This window comes from Rhinolophus sinicus, chromosome X (genome assembly GCF_036562045.2).
Source record: "Rhinolophus sinicus isolate RSC01 chromosome X, ASM3656204v1, whole genome shotgun sequence".
In the NCBI taxonomy this organism is placed as follows: domain Eukaryota; kingdom Metazoa; phylum Chordata; class Mammalia; order Chiroptera; family Rhinolophidae; genus Rhinolophus; species Rhinolophus sinicus.
In genome coordinates this window covers 97,502,977-97,527,008 of record NC_133768.1, presented here as the reverse complement: position 1 = coordinate 97,527,008, position 24,032 = coordinate 97,502,977, and the positions used below count along the sequence as shown (strand labels likewise).

At 36.8% G+C, this 24,032-nt stretch overlaps 1 protein-coding gene across 8 annotated transcripts in view; it reads right to left on the bottom strand.

Moving 5' to 3' along the window:
• LOC109436244 (integrator complex subunit 6-like) overlaps window positions 1-24,032 on the bottom strand; it is a 56,494-nt gene that overhangs the window by 5,873 nt on the left and 26,589 nt on the right. For 4 of the 8 annotated variants that reach the window (XM_019714684.2, XM_019714682.2, XM_019714686.2 and 1 more), the window contains 8 exons: window positions 23,577-23,740; window positions 19,767-19,919; window positions 16,110-16,242; window positions 6,833-6,927; window positions 5,772-5,882; window positions 3,307-3,525; window positions 2,299-2,422; window positions 1,153-1,295 (listed from right to left, as the gene is read on the bottom strand). In XM_019714684.2, coding sequence (XP_019570243.2) covers window positions 1,153-1,295; window positions 2,299-2,422; window positions 3,307-3,525; window positions 5,772-5,882; window positions 6,833-6,927; window positions 16,110-16,242; window positions 19,767-19,919; window positions 23,577-23,740 — 1,142 coding nt within the window. Of the gene's footprint in view, window positions 1-1,152; window positions 1,296-2,298; window positions 2,423-3,306; window positions 3,526-5,771; window positions 5,883-6,832; window positions 6,928-16,109; window positions 16,243-19,766; window positions 19,920-21,879; window positions 22,045-22,584; window positions 22,765-23,576; window positions 23,741-24,032 lie in introns of those variants that run through there. The other 4 variants (XM_019714683.2, XM_074324308.1, XM_074324310.1 and 1 more) reach the window with 3 other exon arrangements.

The window sequence follows — 24,032 nt, the reverse complement described above, 5'->3', positions numbered from 1 at the left end:
TACAGAATGTTGCATGTAGAGGGTGAAGGGCAGGTAGATGGAAAATGTAATTCCCTCGATGGCAACCTCACACAGATTCAAATATGTCCACCTCGGTGCTGGACAGAAATAAGGGGCTTTTCACTCTTGGGGGTAGATAAAAGATGAGAGCCCACAGTATAGAAGGTTAGCTAAAAGCTGTTCTCATCCAAGGATAGCCCATGAATATGCGCTCCCATTATTTGAATACAATCATGATAAATTATTTTTCCAAAGCAAAAGAAACAGTATAGAAAGGGGAAAACATATTTACTAGCATCTACTACATATCAGGTAATGTTCTAAATGGTATAGATGTACTAACTCAATCCTCCACAAAGCTCTAGGTATGAGTTAGGTGTAATAATTATCTCCAGTACTGCAAATGAGGAAACCAAGACATGGAAAGATTCAGAAAAACTCCATTAATTGAGGATTGGGGTGAAGTGGAATACCTTTCAGTCTACTTTTGTTACAGAAGAGATTATTGCATCAGTCTCTCTCTCTCTCTCTCTCTCTCTCTCTCTCTCTCTCTCTCTCTCTCTCTCTCTCACACACACACACACACACACAGACCTCACATTTAGATTTCTAGTAGGACAACCCAAATAAAGCAACATCACCTAGTACCTCATATTTCATACCTCACCACTATCTAGATAGAGCACTAGACATCTGAATGCTGGAAACAGAGCAAATAAATGGTGATTTTAATATTAAATAAATTAGTCTGTGGTGGTAGGAATGAATACAGACTCAAGCTGGAAAGATGTGGTTACAAATCCTGGCTTTTATCAGCTGTGTCATTAGGGTAAGCCATTTACCACTGTGAGCTTTGATTTCTTCTTATTAAAGGGTGGACAGTAATATTATCTGCAGAATGGTTGTGAGCATTAAATGTGATCATTTCGAACACCAACTTCTACTACCTAATTAAATGTCAGCTATTGTTTTCTTCAACCAAGACACTCTTGCATCAGGAGGCTTCCACTTTCCATTCACAAAGAGCCCTGGAATCATATTTGATCTTTTAAATAAACAGGAGAACCTCTGATTTATATTTGTCTTGCCAAGAAGAAATGAATTATAGCAAGAATAGCACCATTTAGGAAGACATAGAAATAGGTATCCTACCTTCTTATCTTGTTTAAATGGATTGCCAAAAGTATGTTGTCTTTTGGGTTGATCTGGATCAATCTCTCGAAGTGGAGAAGCCAATGTCTTTAGATATTCCTGATAGTTACCCATTTGTGCGACTGGAACACTATGAAGAGAATCTGCAAAGCCGTCAGAAAAGAAGCATGCTATACAGCTGAAGTGTATGGTCCTTTTGAGAAGACATGATCATTGTCTGGCTTAGCAATATGTATGTCGGCATCCAATAGCCTAAAATCTTGAATCTATTATTCTGGGACCTAAAATCATCTCTCTTCATCCCACTCATTACCAGTCCACCATTACTATTGCCTACGTACAAGCTCAAATCACTAGGCCAAGAACAACTCCCTTACCCTTCAAACCAAGTTTGAGAATGGACTGACATCTCTTATACCACCATCCCAACTCAAAACACCATGTTTATTCTGTGTTTCAAAGAGCCTAGGCCTCATGGTTTTCTTGTATCATCCAGGGAACATTGGTTAGTGGGTTTCACCCTCTTGGAGAATTTGATTAAGTCTACAGGTGCTCTTCCTAGAAAAGTACCCTCCCCACAAAACTTGGTGTATAATTTCAGGAGGTTGGCCAGGCTAAGATTTGCACATCTCAGTGGACAAATGACCCTTTATAAAATGAACAAAATGGAGTGTAGGGGAATTGTACATTGTCCAATTATCCTGGACACTATCAGGTTCATTCTTTTCATGTAAGTGAGGAATTCTGGATTGAATTCATCACAGTAGGCTGGGTGGTATAGTGTTGGGACATACAATTTCCAAAATCTGACAGAACGGAGTTCTGCCACTTTCCAACTCACTAAACCTGGGCAAACTACTAAAATGCTCACTCTCAGTTCCCATATCCATAAAATGGGCATAAAATAGTATCTATCTCATGGGGTTATTTTGAGGCCTAGAGAGCTAAAGCATGATATTGTAATATATGCACTGATTAATGCACACTTCCCCTTAAAGCTGAGAATAATAAACATTTGCCTGGGGAGATACAGGTATTTAGTGAAAACAGGCATTCTAAACATTAAAGTATTACAAAATAACCTACTTGTGTACGTCAGGCTTGACATTTTCCTAATCAACAAAAACAACTTCTGTGTTCATTTACCTTCATCTTGTCCAACAATAAACTTGTGTGTTTTCAGCAGATTGGATCTCATTCTGGTTAACTGGTCTAAAAGACCTCTACGTGAAATATCATAAGCATTTCTATATGTCTGAGGTTTCAAATCCTATTTGAAATGAAACAAATGAATTCAGTTACTCCTGATGTTTTTAATTTATATACTTAATAAGTAACCCTCTTAACATCTTAGTGAAGGACTCTATATTCAATACAATCGACTACAGTAGAATTTTCCCAGTAGAATATTTGCCTTCGCTGGCCTTATTCTGAATTCTAATACACCCACAGAGCATTAAAGCCACTGGGAATATCCTTTTGCGAGTATGTCACTTAAAACATCAAATCCTGAGATTTATGCCTGTAGCAGCCTTGCAGCCCCACTGCTTGTAATCTAGATGCATTTCTCTGGCAGCCACGGAGATGAGCTGCTGGGCTCTCCCTCCAGGAAGCAATGGCTGATCCTGCGAGGAGTGCAGTTAGCTGAGCCTCCAGCTGCAGTGCCTCAGGGATCTGCTGCAGCATTTGAGCCGAGGCCAGGCTCTTCCCAGGCTGCCCCCAGCCAGTGACTGAGAATGGTGTGTGTGGGGGTGGTTTTAGGGCCTGGATTTTCTGCCCAATGTGGACCTCCTCCATGGGAAATCTTGGTGCCAGAGGTCCCTGTTGGGCTGGCCAAGACTCTCTCCCAGCTACACAATGCCTGAGGCTCTTCATACCCACTCTTCCTTCCTTGCTCCCTCCTCTCACAGGTGCTGGATCAGCACTGTGGCCTGAAGGCTCTCCCAGCTTACTCCTGTTCCCCTCCCCTTTATCTTTCAGAGACATTACCCCCAAAACAGATCTTGTACATTTAATTCCATATTCGTGTCTGCTGCCAGGATAATTCCTAAACTGGTCCATCAATAACTATAAAGTTCAAAACAGGACTGGAATAATTTCAAAACTAAAGTAATATGAAAGACATAAATCTATCAGGCAAGTTCCAACAAATACCTTGTTTAAGAGCCCTACTTGGAAGCCAGCAAATTCTTTGGTATTCAGTTCTGTCAGTCTCAGTGAAGTTTCCCCTATGATTTCTTTCAATAGTTTTCTAAAATTTTTACTGTGAGTCAAGGACACACCACCTCCAGAATGATTTTTCACTTTGATTCCAATTTCCTGGGGAGGTTTCTTCCCCACTGACGCTAGTATTCGTTCTGACTCTAGTTTCGTCTAAAATGAAAGTACATAGTATGTTATGAAAAGATCTATATTATCACTGATATTTTCACTACTTAAGAAAGATAATACTTTAAGAACCCCGGAGAACAATTTTCAATTGAATCACAGAAAAACGGGTGATTAAACATTTTCCTGTGCTTCTCTGTACTACCACAGCAAACGGGGGGGGGGGGCTAGAAAGACATATAATACATTTTTTTCTCTTGTCTAGTGTCAAAATGACTGAATCGTGGACAGAATGGAAATCATGGATAAAAATTATATTCATAGACATTTAAAATCACATTTTGTTACTGTAAAATCTAGTCTAAGTCAACATTCATTTTGGACCCAGACATAAAGGTATAAGACTCTGTATTTATAAATGCAAACAAGTGCTAAAATTCAGATTATATACATTGGCATTATTTCGGAAAAACTTAAACTTTTTATTTCTAATATTGAACCATCCAAAAACAGTAATGCTTAATTTAACAAATATTGCCAAGTAAATAATTTGCAATATGTACTCAATCAATTTCTTACTAACTTACAACAAAACAATCCTCTTACTAGATACTATTATACCATATTGGTAAACAGTACTCAAGAGTGAACTGCAGCAATATATTGGGCATATTTTGTTATTTACATACATCTAAGATAGTTCAAGGAACACTAGTGACATTTAGCTATTAAATTAATAATTAAATTACTAATTAGAACTAATTTAAATTACAAATGATTTTTTCTTTTATTCTAAAAGACAAAATTCCACCAATGTCCAGTAAGCCCAAAATAATTCTGAATTTTTTATGGTTTGGTTAGAGATATTCATTAATTTTCCCTAATTATTGGAATTAAGTATGTTTATTATCTTTTTAAAAAATTAAGTCATGAAAGAAGGGATAACAGCAAATGAAGGGTCTGTTTCCATAAATAGTCCTGAAAGTTCATTTATAAAACTATAAAAGCAATGTGTCCCAGAAGGTCCCAGAACTTGCATGAGTTTCAACTGTCCACTATTCTTCCTTGTGGCCATACCCTGCTGACACAGCCTTAAAGGCCTAAGATAGACATCAAATAAAAATATTAAATCAATAGATCAATCAATCAATAAATAACCAAAGCAAAACATTAACAACAACAAAAATCTATCAGCAAAGGGGAAAAGGGGTTAAGGGGACACTTAATAGACCAGAAATCTCGGTTTGCTTTTCCTTTCTTTTGCAATGAGCACACTGGACTGGTAGGAGCTGGTAAACGCCAGGCCGTACTTAACTTTTTGCCAGTTCCTAGCAAGGTGTGTCAGCTTCCCAAATTGTGGAGGCATTTGGGGTCTTCAGTGAAATCTGCCACTCTTTTGCTTACTACTCTCGTTTTTTTTAAAGGCCCAACTTCCAAACATATCCAACTTAATGCGTTGTAGTCATTGCAAACGCTACTACTGTTCCCTACCTGGGAATACATTTGTGCATAAGAAAATAAAGCTGCCGCATGAATTTGTTATATAACATAATACATTTGTATGGCAGTAAAGCTCTAACTCAATAGTTTTCAAACATTCCATCTCGCAAGAATGGGCTAGGTAGAGGTGAGAAGTATGATAAGTAGGGGTGAGTGGAGGATGAGGTACTAATAGAGAGGGGCAGGCAAGGGACAAGGTGAATAATGGTAAATGAGTTGTGGGTATAAAGTAACAGATGCAGGGCAAGAAGAGAGGAGGTGGAACTCCACTCTTCAGGTCCCCTTGGGGCCTATCAACCTCCAGTATGAGGAATACTGGTCTCATCTCCCCCTCTCTAAGGAAAAGCATATGGATAGTTACTGCCTAAAAACTAATTTCAGGCAAGTCATTTCATCACATCACTGTGCCTCAGTGTGCTGACCTAAAAAGGGGGGATGGTCTAGCCCAATGTGATTTGAGGAGAAACTAGGTTGAGGATAGACAAAATGTGACCCATGAAATCATTCTATTAAGCCTCTGCCCCTCTTAGGCCACAAAACAGCAACCAGCTTGTGGGTAGGACAAACTGGCAAGCAAAAGGAGAAATGGCACAGCATCCGATGATACTGACAGACCCTTCACTTCAGTTTAATGGTGAAGCTAGAAGCCATAGAGAATCCCAGTAGTACTAAGTGATAGTGTAGAAATAGATACACATTTAGTTTTTTAAAAATGACCATTACACTAGAGAATAAGGAAATGCACTTCTGAGGGCAAAGGAGTATTGTTTGTTTGTTTTTACCAATACTACCTGTTGGCTGAGTTTTTTAAGGTAAGAGATAACACTGTAACTAAGTCCACAATCTAAATTATCTGATATCAGATTTGGAGCTCCCATCATCCTTAGTGCTTTCTTTAACGGCTATAAGGAAACAAAATACACAACGGTAAGAATAGAATAAATCTTAAAATACTCAAAGTTCAGTTATAAGGGGCAAAGGGACATGATTCATTTCTTAGAAGTCAAGGTGCTGCACATAAAACCAAACATGGAACATTAAAAAGTGGCAATGAAAATAGCAGAGAAGTAAGGAGCAGAAAGTAAAAAAAATCAGAAGAGAGTGGGATAAGAAGAGCAAAGAACAGCAAATTCAAACAGGTAAATTGCTTTCAGTCTTAATTCCCAAGTCATAAAATTATTTCACATTGCATTCTATCGTGCACCCCATTCCTGCCATGGTAAATACTAATACACCCCAATTTCTCCTCCCAGTGACACCAGACACCAATGGTTCTGCCTTTTCACCTCTAGAAACTTGGTTTACAGTTGACCACATCCGCCTCTGAAATTATTTTGATAAATCTTGATTTATATTATGCGACCAGTTCAAAATCATCATGAATATGTCCCCACCCTCCGCACCAGCACCCTTACTTCACGCTGTGTCTAGGACACATTTAACAGGCATTAAGTAGATATAATATCTTAGAATTGTGTTTTCAGAGGGAATCCCCATATTGAGAATTTCTAGAGTTAAAAAGGGAAATTGATGTAATACATGAATCCAGACCTATTCTTCTTAAATTCTAAAATTACAATTTCATAAGGTTAGTTTTAATAAGAGAAACATAGATGTGTATTATAAAAATAACCATGGCAGTTAAAGGAAATAAAATAAACAGTTCTTTTTGTGCCACCGTGACATCTCCCAGCTCTTATGCATAATTTGAGAAGACAGTGGCGATACAAATATTTATAAATTAAAAAAAAAACTATCTTATTTCAGGGGTAAAATTTTTGGTTCATTGACATTTCGTGTGACAAGGATCATCACGGATAAAGTTAATGCATATGTACACATAAATACATACTAATAGGTAGTATGGAGGCAGAGTTTTTAAGTAGTTGTCAAAAGCCTGTCGCCACTTCAGATTTGGCTTAAGCTTGTGAACTTTAAACAAGTCATCTGTAAGAGAAAACCAAATAAAATATTACATTACATCAGTCCTGAATTTCCAAGATCTAAATCAAGCAACCCACGCCTATTACATCATTTCCCAGAAATCTCAAGTTTTAATTACATTAGATGAACCTTTCATTGGAGTTTGTCTTTTTTGGTACTATTTACCAAAATTATATATAATATTTTTATAGAAAATGAAATACATTCTCAGGTTACAGATTCCTGTTTCATTTGTGAAGCTACATAAAATATAATATTAAAACACTAACTCTGACCCACATGAACTACTTTTCTGATCTGTTACATATTGGTAACTCTACCGTAGTAATTTTCACCTGAGAGGGAATCCATGGTCACTGATTAATGAAATATTTTATTTATTTAAATAGAGGGTGTGAAAAACAACAAAACTGAACTCATAGATACAGAGACTAGATTCATGGTTGCCAGAAGTGGGGGTGGGGTGGGGGGTGGACAAAATGAGTGAAGGTGGTCAAAAGGTACAAACTTCCAATCATAAAATAAATAAGTCATGGGGATATAATGTACAGCACAGTGACTATTGTTAATAATACTGTACTGCATATTTGAAAGCTGCTAAGACAGTAGACCTTAAAAGTTCTCAACATAAGAAAAAAATATTTGTAACTGTGTGGTGATGGATGGTACTTAGACTTACAGTGATGGTCATTTCAAAATATATACAAATATCATCTCATTATGTTGCACACCTGAAACTAATACAATGTTAAAAGTCAATTATATCTCAATAATAGGTAGGCAGATAGATAGATAGATAGATAGATAGATAGATAGATAGATAGATAGATAGATAGATAGACAGACAGACAGAGTTCTACTTTTTGCTGAAAGGTCAAAATAAGAGACTTTAGAAAGTATATGAGAACAAAAGCTAAGACTCTAATTTCTAGGTAATGATGGCAAGCTCTAAATTGTGTTTTGGATTCTCCACAATCAGCCTATATTTTGTTTAGCTATATTCCCCCCTTCTTCATTTCTTTGATTTCAGTGGTCAGACATTTTGAGCCAAACTTAGGGTCTTTCAAATATTAGTTAACAATTGGGTGATGGCACTAGTAAAAGCAAGTAGAAATGTTAGGTTGAAGTTTAAAATTCTGTACAACTAAATATGTTTCTTGAATACCATATGCATTAATACAACTAAAGATATTTTCCTTGAATAAACAGATACCCCCTATCTTTTCACACTTAAATTTAATTACTTTAATAATCTAAATGCATTATATACACGACATGAAAATTTGCACAATATCTGATTATTTCCTTCTGAGGGTAAAAATGTATTTTTTCTAATATAATAATTCAAATTTGATATCCCCAGACATCAAAATAAACCTGCCACACTTACTATGAATATCAAAGATATTATAAATTCATCCTCTATTTTGTTTCTTCAGGTTTTATTGGCTCTAATCCAAAACCAATGCTTTACTTCCAGGGACAAGACCATTCCTATGTCATATGCATAATTTCTCTACAAATAGGGCTATTCTTTGAAATTCTGAATTACTTTAGTCAAGAAAAGCAACTACATAATTTCTTCCTTTTACTGCTATAATAAATTATTCACTTCTACTGAAACTAATTTAAATGAATTTACGAAGTCATAAAATATAGGTTTTTTGTTCTTTTGAGACAGGGTAGAAAGAACAAAGAAAAAAGATCTAAAGAGACTGCTGGCTCATTGTAGCATGCAGGTCTTTTAAAGACCATTCATATCTTAACAAAAAGGCAAGAGAGACCATGGAAATATCCTGTTAGACTATGTCTTTATGTGAAGTCTGTTGAGAATTAGGCAGATTTGGGAAACTAATTGACAAATTTAAATACCACAAGACTGATGAGACAGTTAGCTATAAATAGATTAGCTAATGTGAATCAATAATAGTCTTAATACCGTATTCCTAACAATGCTGATTGCAATGATTCCACCCAGGAGCCAATTTAGCCTAATTATTTCTTGTCGGATTTTTTTTTTTAACAGGGGTGGGAGGAAAAAAGAAAATCCTCCACAGTCTAAATTAAGGGTAGAGAGCAATTAGGGTGCCACTGCTTTAGTCACTATCTCTGTAGCTCAGAAAATGATTTCCATGGTATTAAATTTTCATTCACATGGAGTCTAGGATGGTAGTGACAGTAAAGATGTCATAAATAATTAGTTAATCAACATTTGAAAGACAAGGAAGTGACAATGTAGAATGAGAGTGAAATGATACTGCCACCACCTTAAAAACTACTGACATTTTATCTTCCAGTTCCTTTCTCCCCATTACCTGCATCAAAGAGAAGGAAGACATGGGTTTGAGTCTAAGTTCAGCCACATACTTAGCTGAGTGAGCTTTGAGAAATCACTTCAACGTTTTGTGCCTCCATTTCATCTACAAAATCGGTTTAATGATAACTGCCTTACCATACACGACTGTTCTTAGAACTAGATTATGTACATGAAAACACTGTACAAAATGAAAAACAGTGTAAACTGTAAAGCACCAAATGCACAGTGATTAATACACATCAAATTATCCTCCTTCCATTATTCTCTTATCTTCCTTCTGGTCTTAATGTGGAAATGAATTTTATATTTTACACAAGTCCCTAGTTCTCAATTTAAAAAAAATAGATGAATTTGACTCTGGGTGGTGAACACACAATGTGATATATCGATGATGTATTACAGAATTGTACACCTGAAACCTATGTAACTTTACTAACCATTGTCACCCCAATAAACTTTAATTAAAAAAAAAGGTGAATTGAATGTGGCATGTTTCAGAAAATTAAAAAAAAGAAAAGTTGCTATAAATGCCTTAATTTCTATAGTTATTGGCTTTCAACAGAAAAAAAATAATTTCCTAGTTTCTTGATTGAGACATCGTCTCCTTGCCTACTACAGTAATCTGGTTACTGCCCTATTAACATGATTCTTATGGTAGCTCATTGATTCTATTAAGCCTCACTTATCTATCCCAGGCAAGTTTTAGTGCTTAAATCATTAAACTTTTGTTAATGACTTTTGATGGAAATCTTGAATTAATAAAGAAACAGGAGTCATCTTTATGGACAGTTAATGTACCACACAGTAATACAGTGATGTGTCCAGGCATTATGAAGTGTATGTGACTTAACTCGTCTTTTTACTAAATGCTCTGCCCACTAAAACTGCAGAACCGTCTTATGTCTTATAGTATTATATCCTTAGTATGAAATAATGTCTTCAAGAGCTAAGATAACATAGCCATTGATAATGACAATAGTAATAATAGTGCTAATAGCATTATTGAACACTTACTACTTGCCAGGTGACTTCTGCGCAATTAACTATTCATTTAATCCCAACTAAATCCCTGTAAGGTAGGTATTATCATTATTCCCACTTTACAGATGCAATAACTGAAGCACAGAGAGGTATCTTATCCAAGGTCACAGAGCTAGCAAATGGCAGAGCCAGGATTCATACCAGGGCAGCTATGCCCTACAGTCCATACTCTTAACCACTTGGAAGCTCCACAACCCAGAAAGCAAATTAATGGTGGAAACGTTAAGAGTATCTATTTCAGAACCTCAACATGAAACCCAAGTTTATGATTCAGGGGCACAAGGACCTCCAGCCTCAAAGGGTGTGAAAAAAAACCTATGCTCTTTAGAAGACACAGGTTATAGAAAAGCCAGGAAATAGATATTTGAAGCCAAAGGGCAGAATGGGAACTAAGTCAAGGATGGGATGGCCCTGAAATGAATGTGTGGCGTTAGGGAAGGGGAAGGAATCAAAGATGCCTCTAGGGTTTCTGGTTTGAGATGTTTGCAAAGGGATGGTGATGCTCTAGACAGGGTTGGATTCTCAGTGTTGTAGGTTAAGGAGAACCAGGAACAAATGCCACATATGTATCCCTGGGGACAGAAGATGTTTCAAGAGAGAAGGGGAACTTGGCATTTGGGTAATAGACTGATACAGACTAAGAGGTGACCAGGAAGACAATGTCAGGATTTGACCTTCATAGTACTAGGGAGTCTGGGAATGTGGAAACTTAGGCACAAAAGGTTTTAGGCAAAGGAAGAACCGAATGCTTCCTTTTAACCATTATGTCCACATCTGACTTCTGTTACCTGCAAGACCAGCAAAGACCAGGTTTAGAGGGTGAGTCTCGCTATTGTAAAGTGCTATGCATCTTAATTTCTAAAGAGAGACCAGCTACTCTAGTTCTGGACATTTTCATATAGTAATAATTTGGAAGGCAAGCTGAGTTTAGAGCAAAGATGAGATACTGGAATTCAGCCCATAATAGTTCTAGAGAGCTTTCCCACTGCCGTGTGGTAATGAGACCACCTCCACCCCTTTGATGTCAATGGAAACCATGCGGGGAGGAGTAACAAAGAACTCTTACTTCTCGCAGGCGGGGACGTATCCTCCTAGTGAGGATCCAGAACTCCTACCCCTACACAGCAATAACAAGGAGCTCTTTCTTTTTGGGTATCAACAGAGGCCAACTGGGGAACCTGGACTTCAACCCCCTCCTGGCACTATTGAGGCAGTACCTCAAAATCTCTGCCAGAGGAGTGTGAGAGAAAGCAAGCTAAAATAGATTTAAATTAAGATCCAGAGACTCATAATATTGAAAATGTACAGGTCTCAATTGAAAATCACTCATCATACCAAGAAGATCTCAAAACAAATTCAAAATGATAATCAAGAGACAGCAATACTGGAGCGGCTGGATGGCTCATTTGGTTCGAGCACGAGCTCTCAACAATAGCACGAGCTCTCAACAATAGGGTTGCCGGTTCGATTTCTATATGGGCCAGTGAGCTGTGCCCTCCACAGCTAGATTAAAGGACAACTCCCTGGAGAAAAACACTGTCCTCCAATATTCCCCAATAAAATTTATTTTTAAAAAAAGACACCAACACTGAAATAACAGAGATATTTAAAATACTCAATAAAGATTTAAAAGACCCATGATAACAAAAAATGTTTTAACAAGCAATTATACAAAGGCTTGAAACAGGTGAAAAAATAGAAAGCCTAAGCAAAGAGTGAGAAGTAGACGATATAAAGAAAAACCAAATGGAAATCTTAGAACTGATCAATAAAATAACCAAAATAAAAAGCTCAATGGGTGGGTTCAAAAGCAGAATGGAAGGGACAGAGGAAATAGTGAATTGGAAAATAGAACAATAGAAATCACCCAATCTGAAGGACAGAAAATAGATGCCCTCAAAATGAGCAGATTTATGATTCTCAAATTTCCCCATTCCATTGGTTTCCTTTTCACTCTGTTGACTGTCTCCTTTAATGTACCAAAGGTTTTAAGTTTGATGTAGTCCCACATGTTGATTTTTGCTTCTGTTGTCTGTGCTTTTGGTATCATCTCTATTTTTATTTCTTACAACTGCATACGAATCTACAATTCTCTCAAAATAAAAAGTGTACTTAAAATGGAAAAAATACTACTACTCCCTATAGTTGTGAAAACTGAGGTCATAAAGGTATATTTAAGAAAAAGGGATAACAACTAAGACTGAAAGGACAACAACTTGAAACTGAACGGCACCCTCCACAACTAAGATTGAAAGGACAACAACTTGACTTGGAAAAAAGGCCTGAAAGTACACACTGTTCCCCAATAAAGTCCTGTTCCCCTTCCCTAATAAAATCTTTAAAAAAAATAAAATAAAATAAAAAAGGAAAGAAAAGAAAAAGGGATAAATAAATCCACAAAATACAAGTATTTTTTGTTGGTAGTCTTATCAATCCCAAACATAGCTTATATTTTACATCAGTGACAATCACCTTTTAGTGGATATTTTTAGATTAGACTAAGAAATAAAGTAGATAGGCTATACAGAAAGATCATGTTAATATAATTCTGATGACCCATTCTTAACCTTGAAACATTTTAAAAGAATTGTTTTTTCGGTACATTTATACATATAGTATTTATAGCACTAAAAATCTTGTGCTTTTAATAACTACATTAAAATTCAGTATGATGTAGTCCTATTTGTTTATTTTTTCTTTTGTTTCCTTTTCCTGAGGAGCTATATCCGGAAAAAATATTACTAAGAGCATTGTCAGAGAATTTACTGCCTATGTTTTCTTCTAGGCATTTTATGGTTTCAGGTCTTATATTTAAACTTTTAATCCATTTTGAGTTTATTCTTGTATATGGTGTAAGAAGGTGGTCCAGTTTCATTTTTTTCATGTATCTATCCAGGTTTCCCAGCACCATTTACTAAAGAGACTGTCTTTACTTCATTGTATATTCTTGCCTCCATTGTCATAGATTAATTGGCCATATAGGTGAGGGTTTATTTCTGGGCTTTCTATTCTGTTCCATTGATCTATGTGTCTGTTTTTATGCCAGTGCCACACTGTTTGGATTACTATAGCTTTGTACTATAGTTTAATATCAGGTATTGTGATACACCCAACTTTGTTCTTTCTCAAGATTGCTGTGGCTATTTGGGGTCTTTTGTGGTTCCATATAAATTTTAGGATTACTTGTTCTAGTTCTGTGAAAAATGACATTGGTATTTTGACAGGGATTGCACTGAATCTATAGATTACTTTGAGTAGTATGGACAATTTAACGATGTTAATTCTTCCTATCCATGAGCACAGTACATGCTTCCGTTTATTTGTATCTTCTTCAATTTCTTTCTTCAATGCCTTATAGTGTTCTGAGTACAGGTCTTTTATCTCTCTGGTTAAATTTATTTCTAGGTATTTCATCTTTTTTATGCAATTGTAAATGGGATTAAAAAAAATTCTCTCTCTAATTGTTCATTATTGGTGTATAAAATTGCAACCGATTTCTGAATACTAATTTTGTATCCTGCTACTTTACTGAATTCATTTATCGGTCTAATAGTTCTTTGGTGGAATCTTTGTGGTTCTCTAGTTATAAGACCTGAAACCATCAAACTCCTAGAAGAAAACATAGGCAGTAAACGCTCCGATATTGCTCTTGGTAATATTTTTCTGGATATATCACCTCGGGCAAGGGAAACAAAAGAAAAAATAAACAAATGGGACTGCATCAAACTAAAATGTTTTTGTTTTTGCACAGCAAAGGAAACCATCAACAAAATGAAAAGACAACCTACCAAATTGGAGAAGACATTCGCCAATGATACATCCAATAAGGGTTAATATACAAAATTTATAAAGAACTCATACAACTTGACACCAACATAACAAAACAATCCAATTAAAAAATGGGCATAGGAACTGAACAGACAATTCTCCAAAGAGGACATAAAGATGGCCAACAGATATATGAAAAGATGCTCAATATCACTAATCATCAGAGAAATGCAAATTAAAACCACAACAAGATACCACCTCACTCCTGTCAGAATGGCCATCATCAATAAATCAACAAACAAGTGTTGGCAAGGATGTGGAGAAAAGGAAACCCTCCTTCACTGTTGGTTGGACTGCAAATTGGTGCAGCCACATGAAAAACTGTTTGGAGGTTCTTCAAAAACTTAAAAATGAAACTACCATATGACCCAGCAATTCGACTGCTGGATTACCTGAAAAAATCCAAGACACTAATTAAAAAAGATATATGCACTCCTATGCTCATTGTAGCATTGTTTACAATAGTCAAGATATGGAAGCAACCTAAGTGTTCACTGATAGACAATTGAATGAAGAAGAGGTTGTACATATACCGGGGGTGCCAAAAAATGTATACAAGTGGACACTTTGGTCAACGTTGCTCAAGCAGTAGTTTGCCATAATCAGAAGTGTCTGGATGCTGATGGTAACCACTGAGCACCTCTTGTCATTGCAGAAGTCAAACGTGACTTGTATTCACCTTTTGTTATTGGTATATGTTGAGTATTACAATTTTAATACAATTTTCCTTTCTTAAATTGTGTATACATTTTTGGCACCCTCTGTATACAATGGAATATTACTTGGACATAAACAAGAATGAAATCTTACCATTTATGACAACATGGCTGGACCTAGAGGGTATTATGCTACGTGAAATAAGTCAGACCGAGAAAGACAAATAACATATGATCTCATTTATATGTAGAATCTAAAAAAAAAAAACCAAACAAACTGACAAAACAAAACAAAAACAGACTCAGAAACAGAGAGCAGAGGGATAGTTACCAGAAGGGAGGTGGAGAGGAATGGGTGAAAAAGTGAAGAGATTAAGAAACACAAATTTGCAGTTACAAAATAGTCATGGGGATATAGGGTATAGCATAAGGAATAGAGTCAATAACATTGTAATAACTATGTATGGTGTCAGTTGAGTTCTATATTTATCAGGGGGATCACTTTATGAGTTACATAAATGTCTAACCACTATGCTGTACACCTGAAACTAATATAATATTGAATGTCAACTGTAATTGAAAAAAAATTAAAATTAAAAAACAAACTCAGTAAAGGTTTGGTCCTTTTTGCAAAAAATTAAGAAACTCCACCAAATAAAAATATTCACAACTTTACAACTAGAAGGATACCACGTGATATTATATTACTTTAAACAGATAAGGCTCTTTAAATGAGAAAAAAATCTCTACACACATTTTCGGTGATATCTGAGTAATAGCCTCTGGAGTTGTTCCTTTTAGAATTTGGATATGGAAACCACAACCTCTACAACTATAGGTATTGCAGAGTTTACTCTTGTACCTATTACCTTAACTTGCTACCCTGCCTAAAACTGATGCCTCAAGAGCATTGAATACTCTTGTGAGGAATGGCTGTGAGCCAATACCTCCACAGAAGCTCTATTTTCTGAAAAAATCCATCAGATATTTGAAGCATTAATCCAATCAATGGTACTTTTTGGCCCAAACTAGTGTAGAAAAAAGTCAAATGCACTTAAAACTGAGGGTCGGGGGGGCGGGGTGACAGTATTGGAGCTTGCAACCTGAAGAACTGTATAAGGATCACATACCAGAGGTTAAGTATCTCTTCTATTTTATGTGAAAACAAAAAGAAAACAACACAGAAAACAGTATGCAAATTCTATCCTTCCAAATTAGCTTTTAGACTTTTATCTACCTCGGTATCAATTACTGTGACTACAGTTAAAGTGCTTGGTCCATCATGCATATTTTTCGTTTTTGTTGTATTTTAAAGATGATTAAATAGCACATACTTGACTTACCTAAAAGAGGGAGTAAAACTGGGTAGTTGTATGGCATCACAAAGAGGTTTACACAAGTTAAAGTCATACTGGCTTTTAAATAACCAAATGGATATCCAAGTTCATTGTATTTTGCACTGCTAGTAACAAACACCTGAGAAGAACATTAAGTGATATACAGTTACGACAATAAGGATTTTATGTAAAACCAAACTCACAGCAACATTTCATAGCCACCATCTATGGCATAATTTAATGGTAATTTAAAAATGGGAATAGTGCTTTTAACCTATGGTTATGTCAAATATATCATAGTATATAAGAATGTTCAGATTGCAATTCTTTTATAAATTATATTAAGAAATGAAACTGTACTGTGCAGTAACCATTCAGAGATGGCAGGCTACATCAATGATACCCAAATATTTACTTGATTAGCACAATGGAAAATAAGGCTGAAATACCACTAAGCAATACCAGTTGTTAAAACGAATTGACTTCTTAAAAGAACAAGTGACCGGAGTAAAGACTTTTAGGAAAATGGAACACGGCTCCATGCTTGAAGCACACCACTACAAAAACAAAGCCCATTTAAAGGATTATGCTAATACTCTTCATGTGTACTACTATTAAATCTTGCTCTCTACTTCCCTTTGATGGCCCATTCCCCTAGCCACCTACTCATTTTTCATCCAAGAAGTATTTACTGAATAGCCTATTATAAGCCAGGCACTAGTGCTAATTATTTTAAGGCAGCAAGGAGATGCTTTGGATAACTCTAGAAGACATTTATCTTGTAAATTATGCTGATAGAGAAAACATTCAATAACAACTAAAATATTTAATGTTTATTCCATATGACTGTCACCTTATTCCTCACTGATATTCCTGATTTAATGTATACTATATTGTCAGGTCCCATATACTTGATGTGCTGTATGGAGTCCTCTAGCTACGATGTTTTCTCTGTGTCTCATGAGTTCTTCAACAGGATCATTTAAGACAAAAGGCAAACCCTGACGGTGAACAGAATCCATTTACTTTGCTAATTCTCAGTACCAGAAGTATCGCCTACCAGTTCACTAAATTCTTGCTATATTTAGTTATAGCTAAGAATAAATTCTTGCTATGTAATTTTTGATTCCACAAACGAATGAGTTATACTAAAACATGAACTATCTACTACATTTCATGTCTTAATTTGAATCTTAGTAGAAACAGATAACTAATGAAACACGTTGGATTTCCCCGATCTTCTCAGTGTGTATGAGAGAAGAGGGGGAAAATTCATCATAAAGGATAAAAAAAAAGTAACATACAGCCATCAAGGATCAGACATATGATTCCTATGAAAGGAAAAGCACTGATTTTGTTCCTCTCTCACTCCCTTTCCCTCTCTTTCCTCCCTCCCTTCCTACTTTCCTTCCTTCTTTCCCATAAGTCTCTTGAGTTTTTCCAATTTCCTTATCACCTGCAGATTCATAGAATTTAGGGGTTCAAAACGATCATTAGAGACCGACTAGAAAAAGTAGGTGTCTGGTCCAAGAGCACATAGTTGGTGACAGAGCTAGGGTTAGAAGCCAGTCTCCATCATGATTTTGCCAAATTTCCTGGTTCCTGGTTCATCTTATTCTTTTTCACTCCCACTAACTCACTGTATTAAAACTACTCTAAACCAAAGTAACCTAAGGTACAGGAGAAAGGCATATGGAATATTTGAGGGGTGGTGCAGGAAGCAAGGGCAGGATTTCTTAAGTGGAGAAGATTTACAAGGAATGTGCTATATAGAAAAGAGAGTTTATTTTAGAGGAAAAGTATAATTTGTAATTTTATTTGTTTTCGTTGCAAAATTTTTTCAACCAATAAATTCAAACCTCCTATCTTGACTTTAAGTTAGCATTCTATTAACCACTTGTCTACATTTCTAGTACATTTTTGGTGCATTTTATTGAAATGTAAAAATATATTTAAAAAGTGCATGAATTGTAAGTATATAGCTCAATAAAAGATCACAAAGAGGGGGACTGCCATCTTCCAGTAATTCACCAAAATGACCAACACAAAGGGAAAGAGGAGAGGTGCCTGCTATATGTTCTCTAGGCCTTTTAGAAAACATGGAGCCGTTCCTTTGGCCCCATACATGTGAATCTACAAGAAAGGTGATATTATAGTCATCACGGGAATGGGCACTGTTCAAAAATGAATGCCCTACAAATGTTTCTGTGGCAAAATTGGAAGGGTCTACAATGTTACCCAGCATGCAGTTGGCATTGTTGTAAACAAGTTAAGGGCAAGATCTTTGCCAAGAGAATTAATGTACGTATTGAGCATATTAAACACTCTAAGAGCCAAGACAGCTTTCCTGAAACGAGTGAAGGAAAATGATCAAAAAAGGAAGGAAGCCAAAGAGAAAGGTACCTGGCTTCAACTGAAACACCAGCCTGCCCCACTCAGAGAAGCACACTTTGTGAGAACCAGGGGAAAGGAGTCTGAGCTGCTGGAACCCATTCCCTAAGAATTCATAGCATAAGTGTAAAGAAAAATTAAAAAAAAACCTCTGTACTGTTAAAAAAAATCACAAAGTGAATGCATACTTGTAATCAGCACACAGATCAAGAAATAGAACATGACCAAAAACCTCCTAATGTCCTTTTCTGGTCACCACTCCGCATCCCTGAGAGAAACCACTATCCTGACAGAGTAAGCTTTACCTCTTTTTAAACATAAATGAAATAAAATCATATGATATGTGATTTTTTATGTTTGGCTCCTTTTGTTCAACATTACATTCATGAGATTGTTCTGTTTCTTGCACGTTTACATCCTTGCTTTAAGCCTGTTTCTCTTTTTTCTACCAATTTTAGCATCTTTGGAGAATTCAAGTAGCTTAAAGACAGCTAGTAGCAATTATCTCACATTTTAGGATGGTAGTCTGAAAGTGTTCCTTGTGTAAATAGAAGCTAACAATTACTGACTGCTATGTGGTACTGTAGTTTAGAAATAGAACAAACATCATAACAACGTAGGACTTCCTCATTACAGCCAAATAAAAAGGCTGTGACTGCCATATCTGGATTTTTACAAATTAAAATCCAAAGGTGAGTCTATAACAAGTCAGCAAGCCCTTCCAGCTGAAGGTTCATACTCAGAAGAGCCGGTAGATGTGCATTTGCTTTGTCCAAGTAAATGCCACACTACACACAACAGTGTGTTTGGTACTACAAGTAGAGTCTGGCTACGTTACTCGAATACAGAAAATAGTTTCAGGGCTTATGGCTTTTTGTCAAAGATATCTTGTACTTCCAATCTGTCAAGTTCACACTAAGGGCTGAGAAGCTTACTTCAGCTGCAGAAGCCGTAGTTGAATAGAATTACATCCCTTAGGTTAGGGACTCTTAACCCGGGCTCCCTGGACAAGCTTCAGGGAAATCCTCCAAGTCCTCAAATACACAGGTTTCATCAGATTTGACTGCCTTAAATGGCAATGTACAGTAGGTTAATGATTCCTATCAGTGTGAAATTATTTCCTTGGCCCTGTTGCTTTTGATAGCATTTTTTGAGAAACATTATTACCAGACTCAGCCTAATTATCCTCAGATTAACCTCTGAAACTTCCTAAAACAATTTCCAGATCCCAGAGTGGTTATAGATATTTGTCTAACAGGTAAAAATAAGTACCTGCCAGCAGGTATGGGGAGACTTTCGTTCCAGGATGTACTGAGTTAAGGGTGAAGGTTCAAGTTCGTATTTGTCAAAGGGAAGTTTGTCTATTACCATTGGTTCACAATCTACACAGGAGAACTTCACAACAGGATGAGATGTTCGCGGAGGCTGAAAAACAAGAGGGGGAAATATGGTCCATTACCAAGTGAGCTTACATTTCTAACAAGTCTGCAATCACTTTTACATCTTTAAAGTCATCACTGAGGTACAGACTAGTGTTTTAAGAAATAGGGCTCCTGATCTCTAGGTACCACCAATGGCTTGATCGGGGGAGGGCACTTAGATTCTTCATCTCAACCATCCCTTGGCAATGGGAAGAGGAAAGGTAAATTATAACACTCATAACTACAATTTCAGTGAAGTGAAAAATAAAACTGCTTTGAATATGCTTCAGCAGTCATTAATTAAGCTCTGCAAGATGAACTTGGGATTTTAGATCCATTTTGTCACCTCCAAGCGTCATCTGCCCTTCATTCCTTTGTACCATGAGGTGACAGACACTGTGAGGGAAGAAGAAATCCATGAAACTTTCTAATGAGATAATGACAGAGCTAGAGCCACTAACAAGCAAGATGAAAAATTGTGAAGGTATGGGAAGGGCAAGATAGAGACCGAAAATGAACCAGTCACAACTCCAGAGCCCAGCAGATTTTTTTTCCAGTTTAATTTTCACAGCATTTGTCACACCCACATGTTTGCCTTGAATGGCTAGAGCTGGGGATGCATCTGGCTGGGCTGCAAAGGCCTGTGTGCCTGGGGTGCCAGAGCAGATTAATACAGCAGCCATTTTATTAACAGGTGTAGTTTGTTGGAATGGAGAACATCAGAGAGAGAAATGGTGGCAGCAAGGGCAATACGGAGAGATAAGGAGTTAGGACAAGTCCCAGGGACAAGGGTGGGGCATGGCTCTGCCTATTCTTGCTGAGAGATCTGTAAGGCTAATATGAATATGACAAAATATTTCTGTTTCCTTTATAAAAGGGGAAAAACCTTTTGACTTACCTTTATGACTTACAAACCTACAAGATATTTTGGGAGCTGAGAAAAATGGCCCCCAAGTGTGCTTTTAAAGCTAAAGGCATGGTCATATGAGCTATGTGTGAGTTACTTGGAATTTCTTTATTCCAGTTTTTCCTGATTTTAATTTTAATTAAACTTGAGAAATATTTCTGGCTTATTAGATTTAAATCTATAAGAAAGCAATAAAGACATGAGTGAAGCCCTATCATGGGCAATAATGAAGTAATTTCATAACTAAAACATTCATTCTGGGGTTTGAAGGGGCTGAGAGTAACTGGGCACTGAGATTTGACAAGTGTACCACCTGGAAGCCCTGAGGGAAGGAGGGAAAGATTTACCCTCACCCACAGCAGGGGCTGAAAATGGTTCTTCAGTTGTACCTTCAAGCCTTTCATGGCCATTCCTGGAAAAAATGCAGGAGCCTAAAAATAGTAATCCAGGAAAAAATGCAGTTCATGTCAGAAATTTCTAAAACTTAGACAGACTACAGATTAGCTGAACCAGGAAGATGCTATACTGGAGAAGTAGTGATCTTTTCGTGCCCCTCCCCCTCTCTTGGGGGGAGGTAGGAATATGAAAGGGAGAGTAGGTTTCATATAATTTCCCTAATTACTAGACACCAGCCCTCCCCCTAAAAAAGCCAATTCCTCTGGTACTAGGAACAACTACAATATCAAACCCTCTTCTACCAAAATGCAGTGAACAAAAAACAAGTCCTTGCTTAGAGATCACTTTTTAAATATTGCTTAATTACCCATCATTTAAAGGTGCATTGACAAGGACACAAGTCCATTGATTACAAAAAGATAAAAAGCAGGTCTACAAAGTCCCACTGGTTGTTTAATGACTTCCTAGGAGGAAGTAAAATGACGTGTTTTGAATGTTTCAAAACCTATACAAAGTGCAGACCAAGTTCGAATTTCTTGAGGATGTACGAGGTGTGATCACAAAATATGGTGAATGTTTAAATAAAACAAATTATTACAGTAAAAGACACACTGTCATTAATCCCCCTCAAAACACTCCCTCTTGCCTCGAACACACTTATCTCATTGTTCGTGCCACTTTCTGAAGCAGTTCTGGAAGTCCTCTTTCGTGAGTGTCTTTAGCTGCGCTGTCGTGGCTGCCTCGATGTCCTGAATCGATTAAAAACATTTACCTTTCATGGTCATTCTGACTTTGGGGAAGAGCCAGAAGTCGCAGGGTGCCAGATCTGGTGAATAAAGTGGATGCGGACACACCGTAATGTTTTTTTTTTTTTTTTTTTTTTTTTTAATTAAATTTATTGGGGTGACAATTGTTAGTAAAATTACATAGATTTCAGGTGTACAATTCTGTATTACATCATCTATAAATCCCATTGTATGTTCATCACCCAGAGTCAGTTCTTCCATCACCATATATTCGATCCCCCTTACCCTCACCTCCCCCCCCCCCCGCTTACCCTCTGGCAACCACTAAACTATTGTCCGTGTCTATGAGTTTCTGTTTCTCATTTGTTTGTCTTGTTCTTTTGTTGTTTTTGGTTTATATACTACATATCAGTGAAATCACATGGTTCTCTGCTTTTTCTGTCTGACTTGTTTCGCTCAGCATTACTCTCTCAACATGGATGGATCTTGAGAGAGTAATGTTTTTATTTGACAGAAATTGCCGTACCAGAAGTAATGTGCCACACAGAGCCATTCCGTTGTGATCACAAAATATGGTGAATGTTGCTGCTAAGTGCCATCCAACAGAAAGGCAGGGATCTTCAATACGGGAAGCAGCACGTCGAACCTTAGTAACAGTGTGTGACAAGTTTCAGCTTGTTCTGTGCAGTCAGTCGGGTGTGAGCTATGGTCAAGAGAAGGTGTGTTTTAAAGTGTGCCACAAGTCATCTTCCATCATGACAACGCTCCTTGGCACTTATCGCTTCTGGTATATGGCAGTTCTGTCAAATAAAAACATCACAGTGTATCTTCATCCACCTTATTCACTGGATCTGGCACCGTGCAATTTCTGGCTCTTCCCCAAAGTCAAAATGATTCAGGACATCAAGGCAACCACGATGGTGCAACTAAAGACACTCACAAAAGAGGACTTCCAGAACTGCTTCAATAAGGGGCAAGAATGATGGGATAAGTGTGTTCAAAGCGAGAAGAAGTATTTTGAGGGGGATTAATGGCAATGTGTCTTTTACTGTAATAATTTTTTTTAAACATTCACCATATTGTTTGATCACATCCTGTACATGAAAATCAATGTTGCACTTCTTAGATATTGTGTATACCATGTAAATCAAGTCAGCTGCTCTGAAATAAAACCAAGTCACGGATTGCAACAGCATCCAAAATAACAATGCTTTAACATCCAAAGAGGGCAGTTCAAGTGGTAAAGGCAACTGAAAGAAAGAATGCCAGTATAGAAAGGAAGTCTTCTCTTGTTTTTAGGTACCGTGTTTCCCTGAAAATAAGACCCAGGCAGACAATCAGCTCTAATGCGTCTTTTGGAGCAAAAATTATATTATATAAGACTGGGTCTTGCATTATAGTAAAATAAGACCAGGTCTTATATTAATTTTTGCTCCAAAAGACACATTAGAGCTGACTGTCCAGCTAGGTCTTATTTTTGGGGAAACACGGTACAAGCTATACTTCTGGCAAGAGATAGAAGACATGGCTTAAAGCCTCAAAGCTTTTAAAAAAGGTTTACTGTAATCAGTAAATCCAGAATGATGTTTAACTTTTGTTTTATGTTACTTACTAGTGAAGGTAAATTCTGATCTGGCCAAAAAGATTCTGGAATTGGCCAATGTCCAACAGGAACACCAGTTTTAGAGTTAGGTCGTACATAAATGAGCTTATGACAACTATGCCATGGTTGAACAGCAAATGAATTGCTTGGCCTAGATGAATCCATAAGAACATCTAAAAGTTAAACAAAAGACAGACAAAAGCATGAATTTCTTTTCACAGCTGCTGATCTTCTTGTACACATTTTTCAGCTGAAAGCAAAGTACAAGACAGTGATTCATGAAAAAAAGTGACTAGTAGGATTTTTGAATGTTCTCCCTAGCAACTCTTTTCATCTAATCCATCCCTTCTAATCCAACATCCCCCCCATCCTTAATTATGAACAAAATATGCAGACTATGGGAAACTATTGTAAAATTAGTTTTAAATTTTCTCAGATTTAGACACATAAACACACCAAACCACT